This window comes from Salvelinus alpinus, chromosome 31 (genome assembly GCF_045679555.1).
Source record: "Salvelinus alpinus chromosome 31, SLU_Salpinus.1, whole genome shotgun sequence".
Taxonomy (NCBI): domain Eukaryota; kingdom Metazoa; phylum Chordata; class Actinopteri; order Salmoniformes; family Salmonidae; genus Salvelinus; species Salvelinus alpinus.
This window is the reverse complement of record NC_092116.1, coordinates 41,229,799-41,247,345: the sequence shown is the minus strand read 5'-3', so window position 1 is coordinate 41,247,345 and position 17,547 is coordinate 41,229,799. Positions and strand designations below refer to the sequence as shown.

Genomic DNA, 17,547 nt, shown 5'->3' with positions numbered 1-17,547 from the left:
ATTCTGGACTAGACCATCTCCGTCTCTCTAGAGGGGGTATTCTGGACTACACCATATCTCCCTCTCTAGAGGGGGGTATTCTGGACTAGACCATCTCCGTCTCTCTAGAGGGGGTATTCTGGACTAGACCATCTCTCTCTCTCTAGAGGGGGGTATTCTGGACCAGACCATCTCCGTCTCTCTAGAGGGGGTATTCTGGACTAGACCATCTCCGTCTCTCTAGAGGGGGGTATTCTGGACTAGACCATCTCCGTCTCTCTAGAGGGGGTATTCTGGACTAGATCATATCTCCCTCTCTAGAGGGGGGTATTCTGGACTAGACCATCTCCGTCTCTCTAGAGGGGGTATTCTGGACTACACCATATCTCCCTCTCTAGAGGGGGGTATTCTGGACTAGACCATCTCCGTCTCTCTAGAGGGGGTATTCTGGACTAGACCATCTCTCTCTCTCTAGAGGGGGGTATTCTGGACAGACCATCTCCGTCTCTCTAGAGGGGGTATTCTGGACTAGACCATCTCCGTCTCTCTAGAGGGGGGTATTCTGGACTAGACCATCTCCGTCTCTCTAGAGGGGGTATTCTGGACTACACCATATCTCCCTCTCTAGAGGGGGGTATTCTGGACTAGACCATCTCCGTCTCTCTAGAGGGGGTATTCTGGACTAGACCATCTCCGTCTCTCTAGAGGGGGGTATTCTGGACTAGACCATCTCCGTCTCTCTAGAGGGGGTATTCTGGACTACACCATATCTCCCTCTCTAGAGGGGGGTATTCTGGACTAGACCATCTCCGTCTCTCTAGAGGGGGTATTCTGGACTAGATCATATCTCCCTCTAGATGGTTATGCAAATCACTCGGAGAACAATCAGACCTCAACTGTGGGATTTAGGCAAATTCTCAGTGTGTTTGTTGAACACAGTCAATGACAGACAGTAGGCAAACAGAGCAAGGTTGAGCAGGCAGACTGTTCAGAGCTGCTGAACACAGGGTCACACACTTCTCCTGGACTGCACACTTCTCCTGGACTGCACACTTCTCCTGGACTGCACACTTCTCCTGGACTGCACACTTCTCCTGGACTGCACACTTCTCCTGGAGTGCACACTTGTACACTTTCTCACATGGGTTTACCAATGTTGAGAACTCCCTCCAGCCAATGTCTTCACCAATCATATGCTTTTAAACCCATATGCACACTTTGGGAGAATCGTGACTGTGTGTGTGGTGTGGTGTGGTGTGGTGTGTGTGTGTGTATGTGTGTGGTGTGGTGTGGTGTGGTGTGGTGTGGTGTGTGTGTATGTGTGTGGTGTGTGTGTATGTGTGTGTATGGTGTATGTGGTGTGTGTGTGTGTATGGTGTGTGTGGTGTGTGTGTGTGTATGGTGTGTGTGTGTGTGTGTGTGTGTGTGTGTGTGTGTGGTGTGTGGTGTGTGTGTGTGTGTGAGACTTACAGGTGGAGTTGCCCTGCATCTGTATAACACACTTGGCATCTCGGCTGGTCTCCCGGGAGTTGAAAGGTCGCACGCGCACCGCCACCTTCACCGAGGCTCCTGCCATCCTCAACCCTGACCCCTGACCCCTAGAACACAGAACACATCTTTAGAACACAGAACACATCTTTAGAACGCAGAACACATATTTAGAACACAGAACTTTGCCTTCCTATTCCCTGTGTACTACATTAGACCAGAGCATCATGACTAAAGCTGTGTACTACATTAGACCAGAGCATCATGACTAAAGCTGTGTACTACATTAGACCAGAGCATCATGACTAAAGCTGTGTACTACATTAGACCAGAGCATCATGACTAAAGCTGTGTACTACATTAGACCAGAGCCTCATAACTAAAGCTGTGTACTACATTAGACCAGAGCATCATGACTAAAGCTGTGTACTACGTTAGACCAGAGCATCATGACTAAAGCTGTGTACTACATTAGACCAGAGCATCATGACTAAAGCTGTGTACTACATTAGACCAGAGCATCATGACTAAAGCTGTGTACTACATTAGACCAGAGCATCATGACTAAAGCTGTGTACTACATTAGACCAGAGCCTCATGACTAAAGCTGTGTACTACATTAGACCAGAGCCTCTTAACTAAAGCTGTGTACTACATTAGACCAGAGCCTCATGACTAAAGCTGTGTACTACATTAGACCAGAGCATCATGACTAAAGCTGTGTACTACATTAAACCAGAGCATCATGACTAAAGCTGTGTACTACATTAGACCAGAGCATCATGACTAAAGCTGTGTACTACATTAGACCAGAGCATCATGACTAAAGCTGTGTACTACATTAGACCAGAGCATCATGACTAAAGCTGTGTACTACATTAGACCAGAGTATCATGACTAAAGCTGTGTACTACATTAGACCAGAGCCTCTTAACTAAAGCTGTGTACTACATTAGACCAGAGTATCATGACTAAAGCTGTGTACTACATTAGACCAGAGCCTCATGACTAAAGCTGTGTACTACATTAGACCAGAGCATCATGACTAAAGCTGTGTACTACATTAGACCAGAGCCTCTTAACTAAAGCTGTGTACTACATTAGACCAGAGCATCATGACTAAAGCTGTGTACTACATTAGACCAGAGTATCATGACTAAAGCTGTGTACTACATTAGACCAGAGTATCATGACTAAAGCTGTGTACTACATTAGACCAGAGCCTCTTAACTAAAGCTGTGTACTACATTAGACCAGAGCCTCTTAACTAAAGCTGTGTACTACATTAGACCAGAGCCTCTTAACTAAAGCTGTGTACTACATTAGACCAGAGCATCATGACTAAAGCTGTGTACTACATTAGACCAGAGCATCATGACTAAAGCTGTGTACTACATTAGACCAGAGCATCATGACTAAAGCTGTGTACTACATTAGACCAGAGCATCATGACTAAAGCTGTGTACTACATTAGACCAGAGTATCATGACTAATGCTGTGTACTACATTAGACCAGAGCCTCTTAACTAAAGCTGTGTACTACATTAGACCAGAGCATCATGACTAAAGCTGTGTACTACATTAGACCAGAGCATCATGACTAAAGCTGTGTACTACATTAGACCAGAGTATCATGACTAAAGCTGTGTACTACATTAGACCAGAGCCTCTTAACTAAAGCTGTGTACTACATTAGACCAGAGCCTCTTAACTAAAGCTGTGTACTACATTAGACCAGAGCCTCTTAACTAAAGCTGTGTACTACATTAGACCAGAGCATCATGACTAAAGCTGTGTACTACATTAGACCAGAGCATCATGACTAAAGCTGTGTACTACATTAGACCAGAGCATCATGACTAAAGCTGTGTACTACATTAGACCAGAGCATCATGACTAAAGCTGTGTACTACATTAGACCAGAGCATCATGACTAAAGCTGTGTACTACATTAGACCAGAGTATCATGACTAAAGCTGTGTACTACATTAGACCAGAGCCTCTTAACTAAAGCTGTGTACTACATTAGACCAGAGCATCATGACTAAAGCTGTGTACTACATTAGACCAGAGCATCATGACTAAAGCTGTGTACTACATTAGACCAGAGCATCATGACTAAAGCTGTGTACTACATTAGACCAGAGCATCATGACTAAAGCTGTGTACTACATTAGACCAGAGCATCATGACTAAAGCTGTGTACTAAATTAGACCAGAGCATCTTGAATAAAGCTGTATACTACATTAGACCAGAGCATCATGACTAAAGCTGTGTACTACATTAGACCAGAGCATCATGACTAAAGCTGTGTACTACATTAGACCAGAGCATCATGACTAAAGCTGTGTACTACATTAGACCAGAGCCTCTTATCTAAAGCTGTGTACTACATTAGACCAGAGCCTCTTATCTAAAGCTGTGTACTACATTAGACCAGAGCCTCTTAACTAAAGCTGTGTACTACATTAGACCAGAGCATCATAACTAAACCTGTGTACTACATTAGACCAGAGCGTCATGACTAAAGCTGTGTCCTACATTAGACCAGAGCCTCTTAACTAAAGCTGTGTACTACATTAGACCAGAGCATCATGACTAAAGCTGTGTACTACATTAGACCAGAGCATCATGACTAAAGCTGTGTACTACATTAGACCAGAGCATCATAACTAAACCTGTGTACTACATTAGACCAGAGCATCATGACTAAAGCTGTGTACTACATTAGACCAGAGCATCATGACTAAAGCTGTGTACTACATTAGACCAGAGCATCATGACTAAAGCTGTGTACTACATTAGACCAGAGCCTCTTAACTAAAGCTGTGTACTACATTAGACCAGAGCATCATAACTAAAGCTGTGTACTACATTAGACCAGAGCATCATGACTAAAGCTGTGTACTACATTAGACCAGAGCATCATGACTAAAGCTGTGTACTACATTAGACCAGAGCATCATGACTAAAGCTGTGTACTACATTAGACCAGAGCATCATGACTAAAGCTGTGTACTACATTAGACCAGAGCATCATGACTAAAGCTGTGTACTACATTAGACCAGAGCCTCTTAACTAAAGCTGTGTACTACATTAGACCAGAGCATCATAACTAAAGCTGTGTACTACATTAGACCAGAGCATCATGATTAAAGCTGTGTACTACATTAGACCAGAGCCTCATGACTAAAGCTGTGTACTACATTAGACCAGAGCATCATGACTAAAGCTGTGTACTACATTAGACCAGAGCATCATGACTAAAGCTGTGTACTACATTAGACCAGAGCATCATGACTAAAGCTGTGTACTACATTAGACCAGAGCATCTTGACTAAAGCTGTGTACTACATTAGACCAGAGCCTCTTGACTAAAGCTGTGTACTACATTAGACCAGAGTATCATGACTAAAGCTGTGTACTACATTAGACCAGAGCCTCTTAACTAAAGCTGTGTACTACATTAGACCAGAGCATCATGACTAAAGCTGTGTACTACATTAGACCAGAGCATCATGACTAAAGCTGTGTACTACATTAGACCAGAGCATCATGACTAAAGCTGTGTACTACATTAGACCAGAGCATCATGACTAAAGCTGTGTACTACATTAGACCAGAGCATCATGACTAAAGCTGTGTACTAAATTAGACCAGAGCATCATGAATAAAGCTGTATACTACATTAGACCAGAGCATCATGACTAAAGCTGTGTACTACATTAGACCAGAGCATCATGACTAAAGCTGTGTACTACATTAGACCAGAGCATCATGACTAAAGCTGTGTACTACATTAGACCAGAGCCTCTTATCTAAAGCTGTGTACTACATTAGACCAGAGCCTCTTATCTAAAGCTGTGTACTACATTAGACCAGAGCCTCTTAACTAAAGCTGTGTACTACATTAGACCAGAGCATCATAACTAAACCTGTGTACTACATTAGACCAGAGCGTCATGACTAAAGCTGTGTCCTACATTAGACCAGAGCCTCTTAACTAAAGCTGTGTACTACATTAGACCAGAGCATCATGACTAAAGCTGTGTACTACATTAGACCAGAGCATCATGACTAAAGCTGTGTACTACATTAGACCAGAGCATCATAACTAAACCTGTGTACTACATTAGACCAGAGCATCATGACTAAAGCTGTGTACTACATTAGACCAGAGCATCATGACTAAAGCTGTGTACTACATTAGACCAGAGCATCATGACTAAAGCTGTGTACTACATTAGACCAGAGCCTCTTAACTAAAGCTGTGTACTACATTAGACCAGAGCATCATAACTAAAGCTGTGTACTACATTAGACCAGAGCATCATGACTAAAGCTGTGTACTACATTAGACCAGAGCATCATGACTAAAGCTGTGTACTACATTAGACCAGAGCATCATGACTAAAGCTGTGTACTACATTAGACCAGAGCATCATGACTAAAGCTGTGTACTACATTAGACCAGAGCATCATGACTAAAGCTGTGTACTACATTAGACCAGAGCCTCTTAACTAAAGCTGTGTACTACATTAGACCAGAGCATCATAACTAAAGCTGTGTACTACATTAGACCAGAGCATCATGATTAAAGCTGTGTACTACATTAGACCAGAGCCTCATGACTAAAGCTGTGTACTACATTAGACCAGAGCATCATGACTAAAGCTGTGTACTACATTAGACCAGAGCATCATGACTAAAGCTGTGTACTACATTAGACCAGAGCATCATGACTAAAGCTGTGTACTACATTAGACCAGAGCATCTTGACTAAAGCTGTGTACTACATTAGACCAGAGCCTCTTGACTAAAGCTGTGTACTACATTAGACCAGAGCATCATGACTAAAGCTGTGTACTACATTAGACCAGAGCATCATGACTAAAGCTGTGTACTACATTAGACCAGAGCCGATTAACTAAAGCTGTGTACTACATTAGACCAGGGCATCATGACTAAAGCTGTGTACTACATTAGACCAGAGCCGATTAACTAAAGCTGTGTACTACATTAGACCAGGGCATCATGACTAAAGCTGTGTACTACATTAGACCAGAGCATCATGACTAAAGCTGTGTACTACATTAGACCAGAGCATCATGACTAAAGCTGTGTACTACATTAGACCAGAGCATCATGACTAAAGCTGTGTACTACATTAGACCAGAGCATCATGACTAAAGCTGTGTACTACATTAGACCAGAGCATCATGACTAAAGCTGTGTACTACATTAGACCAGAGCCTCATGACTTAATAGTGTCTACTCCATCACTCATTTAGTGGTTAATAGTGTCTACTCCATCACTCATTTAGTGGTTAATAGTGTCTACTCCATCACTAATTTAGTGGTTAATAGTGTCTACTCCATCACTCATTTAGTGGTTAATAGTGGCTACTCCATCACTCATTTAGTGTTTAATAGTGGCTACTCCATCACTCATTTAGTGTTTAATAGCGTCTACTCCATCACTCATTTAGTGTTTAATAGCGTCTACTCCATCACTCATTTAGTGGTTAATAGTGGCTACTCCATCACTCATTTAGTGGTTAATAGTGTCTACTCCATCACTCATTTAGTGGTTAATAGTGGCTACTCCATCACTCATTTAGTGGTTAATAGTGTCTACTCCATCACTCATTTAGTGTTTAATAGTGTCTACTCCATCACTCATTTAGTGTTTAATAGTGTCTACTCCATCACTCATTTAGTGTTTAATAGTGGCTACTCCATCACTCATTTAGTGTTTAATAGCGTCTACTCCATCACTCATTTAGTGGTTAATAGTGTCTACTCCATCACGCATTTAGTGGTTAATAGTGTCTACTCCATCACTCATTTAGTGGTTAATAGTGTCTACTCCATCACGCATTTAGTGGTTAATAGTGGCTACTCCATCACTCGAGGTGCTAAGTGGTTTTTAGTGGGCGTATTCCTCTCCACGTGCATATTGTCACTTCTCCACATGTTCCTGCTGCGTCACAGAGGTGAAATGGACTGCTGTACCTAATTATTTTATATCGACATTATCGAAAATGAATCTAAACGTTTTTATATGGTGATTGAGGGAAGTAATCACCTGGATAATTATTGATGTGGATTTATCGCCCAGCCCTACTACAGACTGCCCTCAGACATGTTACAACTACAACCTTACTACAACACAACTACAACCTTACTACAGACTGCCCTCTGAGACATGTTACAACTACAACCTTACTACAACACTACTACAACCTTACTACAGACTGCCCTTTGAGACATGTTAGAACTACAACATTACAACAACGTTACTACAGGCTGCCCTTTGAGACATGTTACAACTACAACACTACTACAACCTTACTACAACCTTACTATAGACTGCCCTCTGAGACATGTTACAACTACAACACTACTACAACCTTACTACAACCTTACTATAGACTACGCTTTGAGACATGTTACAACTACAACGCTACTACGACGTTACTACAACCTTACTACAACCATACTACAACCTTACTACAGACTGCCTTTTGAGACATGTTACAACTACAACCGTACTACAACACTACTACAACCTTACTACAACCTTACTACAACCTTACTACAACCTTACTACAGACTGCCCTCAGACATGTTACAACTACAACCTTACTACAACCTTACTACAGACTGCCCTCTGAGACATGTTACAACCACAACACTACTACAACCTTACTACAACATTACTACAGACTGCCCTCAGACATGTTACAACTACAACACTACTACAACCTTACTACAGACTGCCCTCTGAGACATGTTAACAACCACAACACTACTACAACCTTACTACAACGTTACTACAGACTGCCTCCTGAGACATGTTACAACCACAACACTACTACAACCTTACTACAACATTACTACAGACTGCCCTCAGACATGTTACAACTACAACACTACTACAACCTTACTACAGACTGCCCTCTGAGACATGTTACAACTACAACCTTACTACAGACTGCCCTCTGAGACATGTTACAACTACAACCTTACTACAGACTGCCCTCTGAGACATGTTACAACTACAACACTACTACAACCTTACTACAACCTTACTATAGACTGCCCTCTGAGACATGTTACAACTACAACCTTACTACAGACTGCCCTCTGAGACATGTTACAACTACAACATTACTATAGACTGCCCTCTGAGACATGTTACAACTACAACCTTACTACAGACTGCCCTCTGAGACATGTTACAACTACAACATTACTACAGACTGCCCTCTGAGACATGTTACAACTACAGACTGCCCTAACAGGTATTCTAGTCTAAATGTTAGGTGAATCAGTCAGAACAACTCTAGGACACACACACACCACAGCTCGACATATAGGAAGTGAGTAGAGGTGCACCTTCTCTGAGTCACTTCCCCCATCCAACTTCTGCCCCACACACACACACACACACACACACACACACACACACACACACACACACACACACACACACACACACACACACACACACACACACACACACACACACACACACACACACACACACACACACACACACACACACACACACACACCTACACACACACACACCTACACACCTACCTCTTTGTAACCTGCAGCCACATTCAAAACACAATTCATTTTCACAGGCGCTTTCAACTCTGAATGGACAGACAAAGAGAGTCAATGAAACACACACACAACGTTGGTTGCCAGGATCAGATACAGCAGGCTGGTAGAGGTACCAGGATCAGATACATAGACACAGCAGGCTGGTAGAGGTACCAGGATCAGATACAGCAGGCTGGTAGAGGTACCAGGATCAGATACATAGACACAGCAGGCTGGTAGAGGTACCAGGATCAGATACAGCAGGCTGGTAGAGGTACCAGGATCAGATACAGCAGGCTGGTAGAGGTACCAGGATCAGATACAGCAGGCTGGTAGAGGTACCAGGATCAGATACATAGATACATAGACACAGCAGGCTGGTAGAGGTACCAGGATCAGATATCAGTCCCGTGTGGCTCAGTTGGTAGAGCATGGCGCTTGCAACGCGCTTGCAACGCCAGGGTTGTGGGTTCATTCCCCACGGGGGGACCAGGATGAATATGTATGAACTTTCCAATTTGTAAGTCGCTCTGGATAAGAGCGTCTGCTAAATGACATAAATGTAATACAGCAGGCTGGTAGAGGTACCAGGATCAGATACATAGTGGCCATGTTTCCAGGGTATTACACAGTGCTGTGGCCATGTTTCCAGGGTATTACACAGTGCTGTGGCCATGTTTCCAGGGTATTACACAGTGCTGTGGCCATGTTTCCAGGGTATTACACAGTGCTGTGGCCATGTTTCCAGGGTATTACACAGTGCTGTGGCCATGTTTCCAGGGTATTACACAGTGCTGTGGCCATGTTTCCAGGGTATTACACAGTGCTGTGGCCATGTTTCCAGGGTATTACACAGTGCTGTGGCCATGTTTCCAGGGTATTACACAGTGCTGTGGCCATGTTTCCAGGGTATTACACAGTGCAGTGGCCATGTTTCCAGGGTATTACACAGTGCTGTGGCCATGTTTCCATGGTATTACACAGTGCTGTGGCCATGTTTCCAGGGTATTACACAGTGCTGTGGCCATGTTTCCAGGGTATTACACAGTGCTGTGGCCATGTTTCCAGTGTATTACACAGTGCCGTGGCCATGTTTCCAGGGTATTACACAGTGCCGTGGCCATGTTTCCAGGGTATTACACAGTGCTGTGGCCATGTTTCCAGGGTATTACACAGTGCCGTGGCCATGTTTCCAGGGTATTACACAGTGCCGTGGCCATGTTTCCAGGGTATTACACAGTGCTGTAGCCATGTTTCCAGGGTATTACACAGTGCTGTGGCCATGTTTCCAGGGTATTACACAGTGCTGTGGCCATGTTTCCAGGGTATTACACAGTGCTGTGGCCATGTTTCCAGGGTATTACACAGTGCTGTGGCCATGTTTCCAGGGTATTACACAGTGCTGTGGCCATGTTTCCAGGGTATTACACAGTGCCGTGGCCATGTTTCCAGGGTATTACACAGTGCCGTGGCCATGTTTCCAGGGTATTACACAGTGCTGTGGCCATGTTTCCAGGGTATTACACAGTGCTGTGGCCATGTTTCCATGGTATTATACAGTGCTGTGGCCATGTTTCCAAGTCTAAGATGTAGAAGGACCACCAGAGGGCCTTTCCCCTATAAGAGAGAGGAGGGAACCGGCGGAGTGGAGAGAGGAGGGAACCGGCAGAGAGGAGAGAGGAGGGAACCGGCAGAGAGGAGAAAGGAGGGAACCGGCAGAGAGGAGAGAGGAGGGAACCGGCGGAGGGGAGAGAGGAGGGAACCGGCGGAGAGGAGAGAGCAGGGAACCGGCAGAGAGGAGAGAGGAGGGAACCGGCGGAGGGGAGAGAGGAGGGAACCGGCAGAGAGGAGAGAGGAGGGAACCGGCAGAGAGGAGAGAGGAGGGAACCGGCGGAGGGGAGAGAGGAGGGAACCGGCGGAGTGGAGAGAGGAGGGAACCGGCAGAGAGGAGAGAGGAGGGAACCGGCGGAGAGGAGAGAGGAGGGAACCGGCAGAGAGGAGAGAGGAGGGAACCGGCGGAGGGGAGAGAGGAGGGAACCGGCGGAGTGGAGAGAGGAGGGAACCGGCAGAGAGGAGAGAGGAGGGAACCGGCGGAGAGGAGAGAGGAGGGAACCGGCAGAGAGGAGAGAGGAGGGAACCGGCGGAGAGGAGAGAGGAGGGAACCGGCAGAGAGGAGAGAGGAGGGAACCGGCGGAGGGGAGAGGAGGGAACCGGCAGAGAGGAGAGAGGAGGGAACCGGCGGAGAGGAGAGAGGAGGGAACCGGCGGAGGGGAGAGAGGAGGGAACCGGCAGAGAGGAGAGAGGAGGGAACCGGCAGAGAGGAGAGAGGAGGGAACCGGCAGAGAGCAGAGAAAGACAGTTTGTCTTGTTTTTAAACAGTTTAGAGATAACCCATTACACTGGTCTACTGTTAGAACCCTAGTCTAAGACTACAGTTTGTCCTGTTTTAAACACCCAGCTGTTAGAAGTTCTGAGAGATGCTGCTCTAATAACATCACCACTATACAGGTTTAGGTCTGAAGGAGACAGACTGAGAGAAACAGACAAAAGGCGAGAGAGACAAAGAGAGAGAGAGAGACAGAGAGAGAGAGACAGAGAGAGAGACAGAGAGAGAGAGACAGAGAGAGAGAGAGTCCAGCTGTCCAGCTGTCACAATGTGCTTCTACAACCTACTCCTTTAATGTACACAGACAGATACCTGTCCCTAGGCCCTCCGCCCTATTTCTATACAGTTATAATGACCCTCCGCCCTATTTCTATACAGTTATAATGACCCTCCGCCCTATTTCTATAGAGTCATAATGGCCCTCCGACCTATTTCTATACAGTTATAATGGCCCTCCGCCCTATTTCTATAGAGTTATAATGGCCCTCCGCCCTATTTCTATACAGTTATAATGGCCCTCCGCCCTATTTCTATAGAGTTATAATGACGCTCCGCCCTATTTCTATAGAGTCATAATGACCCTCCGCCCTATTTCTATAGAGTCATAATGACCCTCCGCCCTATTTCTATAGAGTCATAATACCCTCCGCCCTATTTCTATAGAGTTACAATGGCCCTCCGCCCTATTTCTATAGAGTTATAATGGCCCTCCGCCCTATTTCTATACAGTTACAATGGCCCTCCGCCCTATTTCTATAGAGTTATAATGACCCTCCGCCCTATTTCTATAGAGTTATAATGGCCCTCCGCCCTATTTCTATACAGTTATAATGGCCCTCCGCCCTATTTCTATACAGTTATAATGACCCTCCGCCCTATTTCTATAGAGTTATAATGGCCCTCCGCCCTATTTCTATACAGTTATAATGACCCTCCGCCCTATTTCTATACAGTTATAATGACCCTCCGCCCTATTTCTATAGAGTTATAATGGCCCTCCGCCCTATTTCTATAGAGTTATAATGACCCTCCGCCCTATTTCTATAGAGTTATAATGACCCTCCGCCCTATTTCTATAGAGTTATAATGGCCCTCCGCCCTATTTCTATAGAGTTATAATGACCCTCCGCCCTATTTCTATAGAGTTATAATGACCCTCCGCCCTATTTCTATAGAGTTATAATGGCCCTCCGCCCTATTTCTATAGAGTTATAATGACCCTCCGCCCTATTTCTATAGAGTTAATGGCCCTCCGCCCTATTTCTATAGAGTTATAATGACCCTCCGCCCTATTTCTATAGAGTTATAATGGCCCTCCGCCCTATTTCTATAGAGTTATAATGACCCTCCGCCCTATTTCTATAGAGTTATAATGGCCCTCCGCCCTATTTCTATAGAGTTATAATGACCCTCCGCCCTATTTCTATAGAGTTATAATGACCCTCCGCCCTATTTCTATAGAGTGATAATGCCCCTCCGCCCTATTTCTATAGAGTGATAATGCCCCTCCGCCCTATTTCTATAGAGTTATAATGACCCTCCGCCCTATTTCTATAGAGTGATAATGCCCCTCCGCCCTATTTCTATAGAGTTATAATGGCCCTCCGCCCTATTTCTATAGAGTTATAATGACCCTCCGCCCTATTTCTATAGAGTGATAATGCCCCTCCGCCCTATTTCTATAGAGTCATAATGACCCTCCGCCCTATTTCTATAGAGTTATAATGACCCTCCGCCCTATTTCTATAGAGTTACCAGTTACTCTCATTACCAAACATTGGACTGGAGACTGGTTACATTATCTTAGTAGTGTTTACAACTCTCCCTATGCTCTCTCTGTGTGTGTGTGTGTGTGTGTGTGTGTGTGTGTGTGTGTGTGTGTGTGTGTGTGTGTGTGTGTGTGTGTGTGTGTGTGTGTGTGTGTGTGTGTGTGTGTGTGTGTGTGTCATGTGGGGTCAGAGCGTTTTGGCAGTAATAAAACTAATTGTGATGACATCATCACATTCGATGAAGGATAGGCGGACTCTGAACAACTCCTTCAACAGGTTGGAGACTTGAAGACAATCACAAATGGCACCCTATTCCCTATATAGTGCACTACTTTAGACCAGAGCCCTATGGCACCCTATTCCCTATATAGTGCACTACTTTAGACCAGGTCCCCATAGGGCTCATATGGAATATGAATGATAGTAACCTAAACCTATCACTGTTACCCCTATACATACCTACCTCCATCACTCCAGTATCCCTGTACATTGTTAATATGGTACTGACCCTGTATATAGTCACCTTACCCCTATACATATCTACCTCCATCACTCCAGTATCCCTGTACATTGTTAATATGGTACTGACCCTGTATATAGTCACCTTATCCCTATACATATGTACCTCCATCACTCCAGTATCCCTGTACATTGTTAATATGGTACTGACCCTGTATATAGTCACCTTACCCCTATACATACCTACCTCCCTCACTCCAGTATCCCTGTACATTGTTAATATGGTACTGACCCTGTATATAGTCACCTTACCCCTATACATATCTACCTCCATCACTCCAGTATCCCTGTACATTGTTAATATGGGACTGACCCTGTATATAGTCACCTTACCCCTATACATATCTACCTCCATCACTCCAGTATCCCTGCACATTGTTAATATGGTACTGACCCTGTATATAGTCACCTTATCCCTATACATATGTACCTCCATCACTCCAGTATCCCTGTACATTGTTAATATGGTACTGACCCTGTATATAGTCACCTTACCCCTATACATATGTACCTCCATCACTCCAGTATCCCTGTACATTGTTAATATGGTACTGACCCTGTATATAGTCACCTTACCCCTATACATATCTACCTCCATCACTCCAGTATATCTGTACATTGTTAATATGGGACTGACCCTGTATATAGTCACCTTACCCCTATACATATCTACCTCCATCACTCCAGTATCCCTGCACATTGTTAATATGGTACTGACCCTGTATATAGTCACCTTATCCCTATACATATGTACCTCCATCACTCCAGTATCCCTGTACATTGTTAATATGGTACTGACCCTGTATATAGTCACCTTATCCCTATACATATCTACCTCCATCACTCCAGTATATCTGTACATTGTTAATATGGTACTGACCCTGTATATAGTCACCTTACCCCTATACATATCTACCTCCATCACTCCAGTATATCTGTACATTGTTAATATGGTACTGACCCTGTATATAGTCACCTTACCCCTATACATATCTACCTCCATCACTCCAGTATCCCTGTACATTGTTAATATGGGACTGACCCTGTATATAGTCACCTTACCCCTATACATATCTACCTCCATCACTCCAGTATCCCTGTACATTGTTAATATGGTACTGACCCTGTATATAGTCACCTTACCCCTATACATATCTACCTCCATCACTCCAGTATATCTGTACATTGTTAATATGGTACTGACCCTGTATATAGTCACCTTACCCCTATACATATCTACCTCCATCACTCCAGTATATCTGTACATTGTTAATATGGTACTGACCCTGTATATAGTCACCTTACCCCTATACATATCTACCTCCATCACTCCAGTATCCCTGCACATTGTTAATATGGTACTGATCCTGTATATAGTCACCTTACCCCTATACATATGTACCTCCATCACTCCAGTACCCCTGTACATTGTTAATATGGTACTGACCCTGTATATAGTCACCTTACCCCTATACATATCTACCTCCATCACTCCAGTATATCTGTACATTGTTAATATGGTACTGACCCTGTATATAGTCACCTTACCCCTATACATATCTACCTCCATCACTCCAGTATATCTGTACATTGTTAATATGGTACTGACCCTGTATATAGTCACCTTACCCCTATACATATCTACCTCCATCACTCCAGTATCCCTGTACATTGTTAATATGGAACTGACCCTGTATATAGTCACCTTACCCCTATACATATCTACCTCCATCACTCCAGTATCCCTGTACATTGTTAATATGGTACTGACCCTGTATATAGTCACCTTATCCCTATACATATGTACCTCCATCACTCCAGTATCCCTGTACAGTGTTAATATGGTACTGACCCTGTATATAGTCACCTTACCCCTATACATATCTACCTCCATCACTATACATATCTACCTCCATCACTCCAGTATCCCTGTCTCCTTCCCCCTATACATATCTACCTCCATCACTCCAGTATTCCTGTACATTGTTAATATGGTACTGACCCTGTATATAGTCACCTTACCCCTATACATATCTACCTCCATCACTCCAGTATCCCTGCACATTGTTAATATGGTAACTGAAATATTTCGTGTATATTATATGCTTACTTACTTAATTGTATATTTCTTATTGTTATTTCTCCTGTGTTTTTTCTAGTATTACATTGTTATTGATTATTGCATTGTTGGGTTTTGAGTTTGTAAGAAAGGCATTTCACTGAACTTGTTAATGTGACATTAAAACTGGAAACCTGAAACTTAACAGGCTGGACCTCCGGCAGGTCCACGTGATCCCTCAGGCGACGTCACCAGACACGGGCTTGGTGCCACCGGGGCCAGCGAGACTACCGACAGTCAGTCAGGGTGGCATTTAGAACCATCTGACTAGGTGACTTTAATCATAATCTAATTTGTTGTCCTAAAACTATGTAAAAATAAATAAAACAATTGCTGTAAATAAACGCGTCATAGCCTGAAGGATGATTGGAATGTCTCTGATCTAACTCTAGAGTTACTGATCACACACACCGTGTCTCTGAGCTGGCCAGGCCTACCCGTCCGGTCCCGTGTCTCTGAGCTGATCGGGCCTATAGGGCTGGTCCCCAGACCAAGTTATGACTCACCTTTAATGGAGAAAGAACGGTGGGTCTAGTGGCTCAGCGACGTCCAGTTAGATACTCCTCGCCCCGTTTACCGCACCAGACAGAAATAAGAACCACGGAGAAAAGTGTTCCAAAAGTTGGGTGGGGGCGCTGTGTCCTTTAGGCGAATTACAACTCCTCGCGACCTGAAAGTAAAAGTTCCCAAACGATTAAAAGTGTCGTTAATACTGCGAGATTAAGTGTCGATGAGACAGGATTTAGTCCCGGGAGAGAGAAACGGAAAGTTTAGCGTCGGCCGATCGGTGTGATCTGATCTCGGATCGGGCTGAATCACGGCAGAGGAAAAGGCAGGCAAGAGTTCTGGTCCCGATAACGTTATGTCTGTCCGGTGAACCGGAGTTCGTTTGACCTCAGGTCCCGGACTGACAGCTGGACGGGGAAGTCCTCTCTCCGTTATTTACCGGGCCGGTTGGAACGGAAAAATAAAAATAAAAAATAAAAAATAAAGTGTGCGGCCCTCGCCTCAAGCGCTCCTCCTCTCCTCACCTCTCGCTCAGAGGAACCAGCCGGTCGCCATCACCCGCGTGACGTCAGGGGTAGGACCGGACAGCGAGCTCAGTTAAAGGGGCAGTGTATTTGGGTGTGTTAGAGCAGGGCTCGAGCAAAAACCTGCACGCCCAGTAGCGCTCCAAATCAAATCAAATTGTATTAGTCACGTGCGCCGAATACAACAGGTGTAAACCTTAACGTGAAATGCTTACTTACAAGCCCTTAACCAAAAAAATAATGAGAGTTAAGAAAATAGTTACTAAATAAACTAAAGTTTAAAAAAAATTAACACAATAAAATAACAATAAGGAGGCTATATACAGGGGGTACCGGAACTGAGTCAATGTGTGGGGGTACAGGTTTAGGTGAGGTCATATGAGGAGGGTTGACCAAATCAAAACAAATTTGTCACATGTGCGGAATACAACTGATGTAGACTTTACCGTGAAATACAACTGATGTAAACTTTACCGTGAAATACAACTGATGTAGACTTTACCGTGAAATACAACTGATGTAGACTTTACTGTGAAATACAACTGATGTAGACTTTACCGTGAAATACAACTGATGTAGACTTTACTGTGAAATACAACTGGTGTAGACTTTACCGTGAAATACAACTGATGTAGA

General features: G+C 44.1%; 1 protein-coding gene across 1 annotated transcript in view; it reads right to left on the bottom strand.

Annotated features, from left to right (window-relative positions):
• The window catches only part of LOC139561923 (kinesin-like protein KIF1C), a 79,432-nt gene extending 62,477 nt beyond the window's left edge, over positions 1–16,955 (bottom strand). Inside the window, exons 1-2 of the mRNA XM_071379357.1 lie at positions 16,387–16,955; positions 1,450–1,577 (exon numbers count right to left, since the gene is read on the bottom strand). Coding sequence (XP_071235458.1) covers positions 1,450–1,555 — 106 coding nt within the window. The 5' untranslated portion in view covers positions 1,556–1,577; positions 16,387–16,955. The remainder of the gene's footprint in view (positions 1–1,449; positions 1,578–16,386) is intronic.
• Between the last annotated feature and the right edge of the window lie 592 nt (positions 16,956–17,547).